This window comes from Euprymna scolopes, chromosome 8 (assembly GCF_053919585.1).
Source record: "Euprymna scolopes isolate OS-2025 chromosome 8, ASM5391958v1, whole genome shotgun sequence".
In the NCBI taxonomy this organism is placed as follows: Eukaryota; Metazoa; Mollusca; class Cephalopoda; order Sepiida; family Sepiolidae; genus Euprymna; species Euprymna scolopes.
Window position 1 is genome coordinate 40,743,957 of NC_136489.1, and position 13,357 is coordinate 40,757,313.

Here is a 13,357-nt window from a genome sequence, read left to right on the forward strand (position 1 = left end):
CCAACTTATCCTAATAATAATAATAAAGATATAAATATCATAAATAACTGAGTGCAATCATAAAATAATAATTAAAAAAAGAAATGGCATGAATATAACACGAAAATAATAATATAAATATTATTATAATAAATATACATAAGAATGGTAACAAAAATTGTGTTTGAGGTTTTTATATACACTTTTATGTTTTATTTATTGATTCTGAAACTCATAAATGATTTACTGACAAGTCAAAAAGTGAGTGACATTACCCCAGGTAGCAAATTCGCAAAATTTCGCCTCCCTTTTTGAATATGACGGGGAAAAAGACACATAAAACTTCTATAATAATGAGAAAGGCACGTTTGAAACAGCGTTTTGGGTAAATTATTGTAACAATTATTTATAAATATCGTTATTTATGCCCGAATCCTTGATATGCATTATTCTATATATATTGGAAGTTAGTTAAATAAAACAACATATATGTAAGCTGAACTGTACCAAAACACATTTTTTAAAGCGGTAGATGCGTCGGCAGAGATTGTATGAATAAAACTATATGAACATTTCGAAGATTCTAAATAAATCGACTAAGCTTTCGACGGTAACCCGTCTCGTCAGTGTTCCAAAGTATTTTTAATCAATTTAAGAACTTGTTCATAATAGAATTATTAAACCCCAGCGAGACGTGTTAACGTATAAACGTTGACCTATAAGCGTAGTGCTTCCTATATATGGGTGACTATCGAAATCTGGTGTCATCATAAAAATGATAACTCCGATTCTGTATCGGACTCGGAACTTTTTGTTAATTTTCCGATACCAAAACGATTATTTCATTTGCTTATTTTTTGTTTATTTTTGTTTGAAATTAATTTTCCATTTCCAACGATAAAATTTTGAATGTTTTATTTTAAATTATAAATACAATTAAAATCTATAGATCCTCCCCCACAAGTGTATTTGTACGTTAGTCTCATGTATTTTTATTTTACCGTAATTTGAAAATAAAATACATTTTTATGGCTTTTAAAAGAATCGCAATCGGTAATTGTATCGGAATCGTCCCACCACTAATATATATATATTCGTTAGCTGACCATTGTTGTCCGGGAGTTTTTCTACACATAGTATATATACTGGAATGTGCGAACAACTTGAAACTTTTATCTGCTTTCGTTGGCTCCAAACCCCTTTTCAAATATTCACCCTTGAGAAGTTATGATTGGTCAATATATGTCACGTGATGCGATTTCTACGAGATTAGCACTAACAGAAGTTTCTCTTGATCATTCTTTAATAGGCATGCCATTTCTTCTCTTGAAGGACAATTTCTTGGAACACTATTGCAGTTGTGATCTTAGAGCTAAATTCAGTAAGTTGGTCCAGATACCGACATAAAACTATTTTCGCCGCCATTTGGGGGGGGGTACAATACATAAACTCTGGGAATTACGAACTTTCTCCCAGAAACTTTAGGCACGTTGATAACTTAAATGGCAGCAAGGACATGTTTTACAATAGCCAACAAAAAATGTGAAAAACATAAATATACAATAAATGTTACCAAAGGCATTTAAGTGAACTTATCTAGATAGGTAGATAAGTTTAGTTTGTTTCAACTTATCATAAAGCGTTTATTTACTTTTAACAAAAGTAATGTTAAGTCTGCTGAGTTAAAAGAAAAAAAAACTAGCGGTTTTATTACAACCGGTTGGAATCTTGATAATTTGTCAAAAATCAAAGATTAAAAAGATATCGGCAGAAGAATCGCACGATTTGTGATATTTATTAAATGCTTTTTTTTATTCTTGCATTTGGTAACATTTATTTGTTGAACATTTGTTTGTTTTTTTCACCTATATTTCAAGTTGTTGGCTATTAAAAACTCTGACAATAATTCTATTTAATTTCTATTAGTTTCAAGCATCTGTTGGGTCGATAGATCGGGAAAATATGGATATTTTAATTATGTTTTTGCGTTAATATTTTTACATAGTTTGTTTCTTTTTTTGTCACTTAAGACCATGCCTACAACAATGCGCGCGCACACACACACACACACACACACACACACACACACACACTATCTATGGCAAAACTTCAAAAGCCAATAAGAACCACGATTTCTTAGTCTCTCTCCTCGGACCTTAAGCGCGTGGTACAATTAAACAATAGGTGGTTGGTTAATTTTAACGCATCCAAAACCAAACTTCTATCTTTTTACCATGAACGCTCTGATCCCCACTTGCTTGCACCATTCTACCGCTCCAGCAGGTACCTCAATCTTGACGCAACAATCTATCTGAATGAGCTCTGATAGACATGTTCTAAAATGAATACTGTTTCGACATCTGACCAGGAGATGCTTGGACTAAGTTCAAAACAGGTTTCGAAACTTAATAAGAGGTTCCATTTTCTCATCTCTGCAACCTATTTCCCACAGAAAAGCTATTATTAGCCTGTCTCTGCTCCATCGTTATTTTAATGGCAAGTGCTCGTCTGAGCTCCAATCTATGGTCCACTGTCAAACTTTCACAAAACACTCGTCTATCTACAACGACTATCAACAATTGTCCCCACTCTCTATCTGTACCTACATTAAAAGGTAAATTCCATGATCAAAGCTTTTTTTTTCCTGGAACTGCTTGCCTGTGAGATTCTGTTCTGTTGGCCTATTTTCCAGCTATCTACAAAATGATCGTAATCAAGTCTAATGTAAACAAATTCTAGTTTAAACGTTCCTTTAAATAATTAAATGCTGCCCAATTTTCACCACTGACGATCACTAAGCTGTCAGCACTGTACAATCATTAAACCTTATCCTCGAGTGGCCTTCGAACATTCATAAATAGTAATTCCCTCGTAAAAAACCTACATGCATTTGCATAACAGGCAACCCGGCATGACCTTGTCGTAAAATACGCTTAAATATAATATTTTAATTCATGCACATTTCGTATTTATACCATTATAGAGCCAACACTATTAATTATTATCTTGTACCCAATATATATTTAAAGTTTTAATAAATATGACTTGGGTGCCATCAGATAGAATCGAAATCAAAACATAACTCTCCAGCGTTATGTACTATGATACTACGATCTGAGCTAATATCAAAACTTAAAAAATTATAGATTGTATGTGTATGTATGTTTATACATATGTGTATGTATGTTTATACATATGTGTATGTATGTTTATACATATGTGTATGTATGTTTATATATATGTGTATATATGTTTATAGATATATATACATGTGTGTATATATGTGTGTGTGCATATATGTGTGTGTGCATATATGTGTGTATGTATATATATATGTGTGTATATATATATGTGTGTGTATATATATGTGTGTGTATATATATGTGTGTGTATATATATGTGTGTGTATATATATGTGTGTGTATATATATATGTGTGTGTATATATGTGTGTGTGTATATATATGTGTGTGTGTATATATATATGTGTGTGTATATATACATATGTGTGTATATATATACATATGTGTGTATATATATACATGTGTGTATATATATATACATGTGTGTATATATATATACATGTGTATATATATACATGTGTGTGTGTATATATATATATATACATATGGGTGTGTGTATATATATGTGTGTGAGAATATATATTTGTGTGTGTATATAGTTACCCCATTTTTATATTTTGAAATTTATACGTATTAATACATTTTTTGTCTTTGTTTTTTTTTGTTTGTTTGTTTCCCCCCCCCCCCCCATTTCTCATATACGATGTGTCCAACAACTATTGCAACTGCTACTAATAATTTAGTCCTACTAAATATATATCCGCCTTTGCTGCTCCTGCTTGGTGGCGCAGCAACTACTGTAAAAGCCGTTGCCGCCTCCAACGAACGCAAGGCGGCCTCGTCGCCGTCGTCGCAGTGGATGTCCGTCACTCTGAAAGGGTACCGGAGTGTTTTTAAAGGCAAGTAGTGCGGACAGACTTACAGGTGCACGACGAGTATGTTTTCAAGTTGAGTACCACCGACAACTCTGCAGCCATCATGAGATGCCAACAGGAGAACAGGTTAGCCAATCAGATATATTTCAATTGAAATGTACACCTCCCAAACCGAACACGAGTTGTAGTAGAGCCTTCTTTTTTACGGGCAGAAAAAAAACAACAGAAAACATTCATCAATTTAATGGAGATGTTATACAGGTGGGACTCGGACTCTCTCTCTCTCTCTCTCTCTCTCTCTCTCTCTCTTGTTGACATCACATATATTGTCTTATAAGTTATGACATTTTGGGCATTTTCCAGTACAGAACAAAAAAAATGTGTATATAGCAAATAAATGTTACCAAAGGCAGTATAAATTACCCTTCTACCTATCTGGATAAAGTTTCTAAAACTGAGTCAATAACTGCCACCAATCGTGCGTAAATGTAATATTCTACCAGAATTTTATGTAATTTTCGATTTTGAGCTATTATCGAGACTCTCCAGTTGATTGTCTAAGGAGTCTCGATAACGCTAAAAAATCGAAACTTAACTGTTGTAACTTAAGCTTCGGTCCTACCTGTGTTTTACTGTAAATAAACGCTTTAACATGAGTTAAAACACAAAACCTTTTCTAGGTATGTAGAACATTTGCATTTGAGAAAATTTATTTACTAATATATATATATATATATATATATATGACTTTTGTTTTTTTTTTCGGCTACACTGGAAGATGTCTGATGTGGTTTTGTTTATAAATTTAATTTAGTACTGTGTGTCCAGTAAGATTGGTGCGCGTCTCGTCAAGAACCGGACATTTTATTTTCTTAAAGAAGCAAATACGTTAATGGATAATATTTCCTGATGAAGACCGACGAACACTGTTGAAACTTTTTATTTGCACTCTCTCTGTGTTCTAATACAGGTTATTATGAGTCATCACTGATAAGTGTTCTCGGGAGTCTGTGTGAGAAGTTTCTCCAGATTTTCCAGTATTCTTCACCTCAATTGATAATCTTTGCATTATCTTAACAACCGTTACCATTGATTTCTCTCTGGCAACCACCATTAAGTTTCTCTGAGATTTGGGTGGCAATAAGTCTCTCACGAAAGTCAGAGTAATTTTTGCTCACTTCTTGTGGAGGTCTGTTTAGTGCTTTCCCTTATCGATCCTTTCATTCTTATTTCAGCTCTTTTGTGTTGTATCAAACGAGGCTGATGCCTCTTTTTTACGGGGAGGAGGTAATTTTATAAGAGTCCTTATAGTTTTAGTTCCCTTGGTTTCATGTGCTGTACTGCTGTTACTCATCTTTTTGTTTTAATTCTGTTGCAGTTTCCATGTAGTTGGCTATTTATTATTATTATTATTTATTGTTATTGTTATTATTATTGTTATTATTATTATTATTTACTCGTTGGCAAAAACAACTAGCGTTCTTTAGATAATCGATGTAAATCACTTTGCCTTATCGACACAGCCATTTACCATCGATTTTTATCGCTGATAACACCCCAAGCGATATCACTAGTCTTCATACCCTTCCTATGGAGGTCTGCATTGCGCTCTTTCTTCAGTCTTTCCATTCTTCGTGACTCTACACATTTTGTTCAACTTACCTTTGGTTAACCACCGTTACCTGGTTATGTAGGTAAGTCTTCGCGCTCGAAAATTTCTCCTATATATTTCAGTTCTTCTTCTTATAATTATTATTATTATTATTATTATTATTATTATTATTATTATTATTATTATTATTATTATCTTCCCCTCCCCTTAATATCCATATCCATATTAAAATGCTAGCTTCCAACATAATTTTATAAATATCTTTCTGAACAGATATAATATTAATATATTGCCTAATATATAAACTGAAATTATAGCTTAAAATATTTCAGTTTTTTAATAGTTTTTATTTATGTATTCTAATTTCAGTACAAATTATATAACTACATTGTTTTTTGCATTATTTGTTTCCAAATTATTTAGTGTAATAATTATTTGATTTTTATAATTACTTGGTCGTAATATTTTCTTGGCGTAATATTTTTTTGGTGTAATATTTTCTTCGGGTTATGATTACCTGATAGAATATTGATAAATGAATTTGTTATATCTATACGAACGTGATTGGATAAAATCATACTTCGATTTGAATGAACAATAATAAAGTATTGCTAATGATTAAATATTTTGTCTTAACAATTTAAAAATGATCGACATAATTATTTAATTAATAATTGCACAAAAACTAAACATCTTTCAATTATTTATTTGATATACAATTTGCTATTTTTGATATTTTCTTCTGTAAATCTAGTTTATTGACTCGTAACACCACAAAAAAAAGATAATTTCAAAGACAAATAAAGTGACTAATATATATATATTACATACCAGAATTATGTATTCATTTTTTTTTTCGGACTGTTGTCCTCATCTCTATAGTTATTGTTTCACCACGTTTCTACCGTAGATGTGAAGAAGGCCAGAGGATGCATTAGCCGAAACATGGATAAACAACTATGAATGTGATAAGTCACTTCCCCCGCAAAAAAAAAAAAAAAAATGAATACACAAATTATGAAGCCTCATCTCAGAGGATTCTAAAAAAAATAAAAATATGTAATAACAGAACTACAATCAGTACCCTCAGTTTCAAATCCAAAAACAAGGGAAACCAATAATTAGTCCCATTTATCAGACTCTCTTGGGGTTTCAAATCAAAACAAAGGGGACCTATAATTTGTCTTTTTTGTTTAGATTTGAAACCGGTGGTATCGCTATGCTGATCTTCTGTAATAAATAAATATTACGTTTTTATTTCTTTATTTTCTCCTCTCTTACTATATATATAATGAATGTATGTATATATAATTTCTAATATAATCTTAGCAGCAGACAAATAGTGTAAAGATAAGAAGCGTCGACTGTCACCAAAGTGGTCGGGTTTTGATCCTGGCGTGACGTAAATGCTAGTCTAGCTGAACTTAAAGTCTGTGATACAGCGAACTAGTTTGTCTGTGGATGACTAATATATTTCAAAAAGTTTGAAAGCTAGATATCCATATTTCCCGCACACCCCGTGGAAAAAGTTTGAGAACTTTTGCTTCAGCGTAACATCTTTTAAGAGTATATATCCGATCAAATCTAATGGTTTATTTTTAGTTTTAGAATCTAAAGAAAAACGAGAATTTTAATATTTTGATAAAATAATCATTAAAAAAAAAACAAGAAATAAAAAAATTGTTTGTACAAATTCTTGACAGAAATTGTCCTCACAACTAATCAATTTCTTCTTTTTTTTTCTTGTTATCATTTTACATCCTCTCGTAATATTCTTTATGTATCCATTGCTGTAACCCTCATCATCCTTAGTTGTTAGTCTTAATTAGTAGAGCCACGTAGAAATATATTCTGGGTAAAAGGAAAAGCAAAAAAAAAGAAGAAAACAAACAAACCAAATGTTTAATTAATGATTCAATATATTTTATTAACGGAAAAGCATCTATTTAAACGCGTTATACAAAACTCACAAATTGTTTAAATTATACATTAAATAAACATCGAATGATCTTCACGTTTTCATCCCTTTTTTAATTTTTAAACTTTGTCTTTCTTTTTAATAAACAAAATGAAAACATTTAATTTTAAATCTTTTTCTTTTAGATTTTTTAAAGAATTGGCATTTGTTTTTTTTTTTGTTTTTCTTTTTGTTTTTTGTTTTTTTATGATGTTTTTTTTTTGGGGGGGGTACGACGTAGTTTTCTTTGTCTTTTTTTTATTTCTTTCATTTCTCTCAGATATTTTTTTTTAGTTTCTTTTTCACTTTTGTCTTTTTATTTGTTTTCTACTCTTTTTCGTTTCTATTCCACTGCATGAGTTTTCGAAAGTTTTCCCCTATAAAAAAATTATTACAAAAACTTTAAAATATGATAAACATAGAATAGAAACGAATCAAACAGTTTCATGTTGTTTTGGAGGAGTTATAGTCAGCTAACGTCTTCCCTAATATTCTGCATGGTTGTTACTGGAACCGGTGAAGAATCAAAACAAAAGGCTTTTTTGTTATTTAGTATTTGCATTTTGAAGTGCTTTATTGAAATAAAGTATAAGAAAAAAATTAATGAAAAGTAAAATATCATAAAGATAAAATAACACAATTAGTATTGTACTTTTAATAACAAAATTTTAAAATATTTTTATTTGAATTTTCATGTTTTTAAATAATTCTTAAGGAAAAAGATTGAAAATGCTTTTTCTATAATTGTTAATAATGATTGCAAAACTGGTTTCAATAATTCTTAATAAAATAGAAAAAAAAATAATTAAATAATTCTTAATAAAATAGAAAAAAAAATAATGCTTGATAAAAAAAAATGGGAAAAAGCTGTTTTCACTAAAACATGATTTAAAAAGACTACATGCACAGAAATATAGATGAGAGAGAACATAGCAAAGTAACTATTTTGCCTCTTCACCGGTTCCGGTAGGAGCCACGCGGAAAATTAGGGAGGACGTTAGCTGACTATAACTCTTTTTTAACAAATATTAGCGCACAAAGATAACATACATTTACTGTGCAATTGTTACATTCGAGTTTATTTTTATAAATTCACAAAATAAGTAGCAATTTCTACTTTCATCGTTACCATTACTGACATTATTTTAACGAAAATATCATTTGAAATGAGTGAAAATTAATTTCTTTAAACTTACCTACTTGTTTATGACGTATTTGTGTTTAAAATTTCATATTTCAAGTTGCCATTGACCATTTTTTAGCCACAACCAAATTTCCACTACTAGCGATTATTATGCTGTTAGCCCAATGACTAAATTATCCTTATCCTCGAGTGTCCTCCGGGCCTTAATGTGGTTACCTCCTTCGTTAAAAAAAATAGTAATGTTCGTAACGTAATAAAATGGCTCCCTTCACCCCCCCCCCCAAAAGAAGGTTCTCTGGTTTTCCCTCACCAATCTTTCACGAAAAACGCCCGTCTAGCTGAAACCACTGCCAATAATTTTCCTCACTCTTTATCTTTGCCTAAATTAAAACGTAGATTCCATGAACAAAGTTTCTTAGAAGTGTACGCCTGTGGAACTCTGTTCTGCTTGCCTGTTTCCCATCTGACTACACCTTGGATGTCTTTAGGTCCAAAATAGACAAATTCCTGATAAACCGTCCCCTTAAGTAAGACACTTTATCAAATCTCCATTACTAACGATTACAGCGATATTATCCCATTGATTACTGTAAACGCAATATCCTTAATCCCCGAGTGGCTTCCGGGCCATGATAAGTGGTGGCTACCATGTAAAAATAAAACGTTTACAATGACATAAAAATGTTCATATGAAATATTAATTTTTATACGCTACATAAGAGGAGGAGGAGGAGCAAAATAAATTGTTTTAATTAGTTTCGTATAACAAATATTACTTTTTCGCAGTCCGTGAAAACATCTATGCAAATAAACAATAATACGCCGGTCTGAAAAAATAATGTCCTTTCTTTTAAACTTTTCTAAAACCCTACATCTATTTCGTAATGAGATGTCTGGTGCTACCAGATCAGGCTCTCAGCGGATATCGGCTTTCTTACTTCAATACGCCAAACATTGATGCCATTGGTTTTTTTTTCGATTTGTAAAACTCAATCATGTTCTGCAAAGCAAAAAACAAAATAAACTCCAAAAGAAAAACATTAACTACACTCGATAAATAAATATTTGAAGTTAAAAAGAACTTGAAGCATTTTTTCTTTTTAACTAATCTTATTAAACCTAAAAAGGGTTGATATGCCGTAAAACTAAACTACTAGACTAAGTGCCATAACTAAATATTTGTAAAGTAAAAAAGAAAAAAAAACTTAAAGTATATAATCTTTTTCCCCAAAAAAATTGTGGATTCGACATTAAATTACCCGAAAAGGGTTGATACGCCGTAAAAAAACATACTACAAACCACTTCTCTATTTGATCGATAGCTTTTTTTTTCCATGTGATTGTTGGTAAGAATAATGACTTGTAAACCACCCGACGTTGCGCAGCCGCGAAAAATACTTAAAGATGAGATTTTAATTTATGCAGATTTTGTATTTATTATTATAGAGCAAATTTTCTATTGATTATTATATTGTGCCCAATATATAGAAGTGATTTCAAAAGTAAAAACAAAAAATGACTTTGGTGTCATCAGCTAGAAGCGAAACCAAACCATGTAGCCCGCCAGCGTCATTCGTTACCATTTGAGCTATCAAAACTTGAACAATAAACGAAGTTAAACGTATAAACGTATATTTGCGCATGCGTAAGAAATACACGCTTAGTCTATTTACGCCTGCTAAGTTCTAATTTTTCAATTTATTTATTTATTTATTTATTTATTTATTTATTTTACTCACTTCAATATACGTCATCAATTTACGTCCGGAAAAATAGTAACAAAATTTTATCCACTTGTCGTATTTCTTTAAGCGCATTAACGTTTACTTAGGACATTAAAGTTCTAAAACATATCGATGTTTTAAAACTTTAAATCGGTAAATCTTTGTCGGCGAATTAATAAAAAAGAAATTAAAAAAGACAGAATAGAAAAATGATGGAAAATGTGCGATTTTAAAATACAAGTATCCATCTAGATCTTGTATTTTCTACTTTTTCCCCAATTTCCCTCTTGATAAAGTCCTCACAACTTATAGGCGAAACGTTGAGATGAATTATTGAGTTTTGAATCTTCCAGTTTACATTGCATCTGCTGCCGTCTGTTTTTGTATCCTTTTTTGTGTAGACATCCAACAACAATTTAAAAACTACAATAATTAACGCAGAATCTTGCGTGTTTGTGTGTGTCGCTTATATATATATATATATATATATATATATATATATATATATATATATATATATATATTGGATTGTTTATTGCAACTATTTTAATTAGTTTTAAGTTTCAATTACTCCGAATGTTTTCAGCTTAATTAAACACACTAGCAAACATGTTTTTTTTTTTCCGCACGCAAACATTTGATATGTTGTAAATTGATTTAGTGTGATTCCCTCACGAAATGCCACCTGGAGAATCGTTAAAAAATATAATTCTTTCTACAATCCAACCATATATCGTAAAAATAAACTCCACCTTATGCCTGACTTGCCCACCATGTTTCTGTCATGAATGTTCAACAGCTTTCATTTACTAACGATTTCATTGTCGGAGATATATTATTACGCCATGAAAGTATATGGCAGTTGAGCTACACAGAATCTTCCATGTTTCATCCCCGTAGGAAAGTGTCACGCTAAAATTTCTGCAAGGGATGAAATACGCTAAAATTTTGTGTAGCTTAATTGCCATATATTTTCATAAATTACTAACTAGCTCTACTCATATATTGAGAATTATTGAAGTAAATACTGAAAATTGATACATAAAATAGTATATATCTTTGTAATATTTTGTTTAGACACAAGAAATAATTATATATTAGTGTTGGGACGATTAATCGGGAATCGGAAAAATCGGAATTTTAGGGGGTGTCGGAATTGGAAAAAATGTGTGCGCATTTTCCGATGTCAAAATCGATTTCATTTAATTATCTATTTTCTATTTGATTTAGTTTTAAAACAAAATCTTCCACTGTTGGTAGTAATAATCAAATAATCGATATTTATTGATTTGTAAATTACCAGTAAAACTAAAATCTATAGATCACTCTCCACAAGAGTTTTTTTTTTCTTTTTTTTTTTTTTACGTTTAATAAAATATTTAACATGTGTTTTTACGGTAATCAGTAAAAAAAAAAAATTTATAATTCAATATTTAGAGATTTAAAAAGAATCGGAATCGGAGGTTGTATCGGAATCTGGTAAAATATTTTAATCGTCCCATCACTAATATATATAAAGAAAAGAAAACTTTTACTATCGAATATGGTTCTATGAACTTTTATCATTTTAGAAAGCCGTTCATTTTATAAAAATGATTTTTTGACCGAAGGTCACATTTTAATTATTTCATAAAAAAAAAACATTTTCTTGCGCTCGTTCAACTTTGTGTATATAATCGACAGATGTTATTGATTTTTTTTTTTTTAGTTGAGCTGTTTTAATTTCAATTTGTGTCTATAAGATCTCTATAGCTTATGTAAAAAGAAAGGAGTATTGCTAGTCTCTTTATACTCGATTATTTTCTCATGGAAAATACTCGACTGAACTCCAATCCCATAAAAACAATTAACAAGAACTATATATTGCCACCATCATTGCACAAAACATCCTTATTTTCTCTGTGTACCTAAAACCAAATAAAATTCCCATGAACAGAGTTTCTTTCCAAAAAAATTGCCACTTGACAACTGGTATCCCATGTCAGTAAATACTTGTCAGAAAACACATCTTTAAATTACCAAACGTTACTTATTTCCTCCATAGTTTTCAATCCTCTCGGTATACTCTTCATCATGCGACCGACAACCTCATTAATACTTATTTTCTAGTGTTTTTTACCATGATAAATTGTAACTTCTTAATAAAAAAATATCGAAAATATTTTTGGTTATTCGTATTAGTTGGATTCTTCGGACTACTGTTCTCATCTTGAGTGCAATTTTCATGTCGTTTCGATTGATGTAACCCCCCGACCTTTTTCAGGTGTATCTTGTCGAACTCAGGAATGTTTCTGTCGAACTCGGGAATCAAGATGGAATTTTAAACAGAACCCTTTATTTCATTCACTAAGGTAGCATGCTCTGGTTCCGTCAGCCATGACTGATGTTGGCGACCGAAAAATATAATAGCGAATTAATTACTTCTATCCAGTCATGGCTGACAGAACAAGGGCATGCTACTCCTAGTGAAGTAAACAAAACGTTCCGTTAGAAATTCTTTCCAGATTCCCGAGTTCGACAAAAACATCCCCAAGTTCGACTAGATACATCTGAAGGTCGGAGGTTACATCAACTGAAACGTTGTGAAAATAACACTCAAGATGCGAACAGTAGTCCTAAGAAGCCAAATAATACGTATTGCCTATTCTTATAATACTAACCTAGCAGTATCAATGGAATATATTTAGTTTCAAACCAATAAGCAAAAGTCACACGTAAGTAGATGTGTTAAAAAGAGAAAAAACGGAACGTAAAATATTAAGAGAAAGAAAGTACAGCGGCCGAAACGTTATAAGCGTGTGGATAAATACATGAAGCATATGAATAATTTAATTTATTTGGGAAAATGTCAAACAAGTGATTGCTTCCACTCAACTTCCGGTCTTCTCCACCGACCCTCCGCAATACTTACCTATATATCGAAATCTCTCCTAACCCACCATCACACTCGTTGGCATAGTTAGAGGTTTCGGGGAGGGGGTGAT

General features: G+C 31.2%; 1 protein-coding gene across 25 annotated transcripts in view; it reads left to right on the forward strand.

Annotated features, from left to right (window-relative positions):
• Positions 1 to 13,357, forward strand: part of LOC145283523 (transcription factor collier-like) — a 581,603-nt gene that overhangs the window by 56,650 nt on the left and 511,596 nt on the right. For 4 of the 25 annotated variants that reach the window (XM_080132370.1, XM_080132375.1, XM_080132373.1 and 1 more), the window contains exon 1: positions 3,888 to 4,062. The exons of 10 other annotated variants lie outside the window; for them this stretch is intronic. In XM_080132370.1, coding sequence (XP_079988496.1) covers positions 4,040 to 4,062 — 23 coding nt within the window. In that variant the 5' untranslated portion in view covers positions 3,888 to 4,039. Of the gene's footprint in view, positions 1 to 3,842; positions 4,198 to 13,357 lie in introns of those variants that run through there. 11 more of the 25 variants (XM_080132380.1, XM_080132388.1, XM_080132389.1 and 8 more) reach the window with 7 other exon arrangements.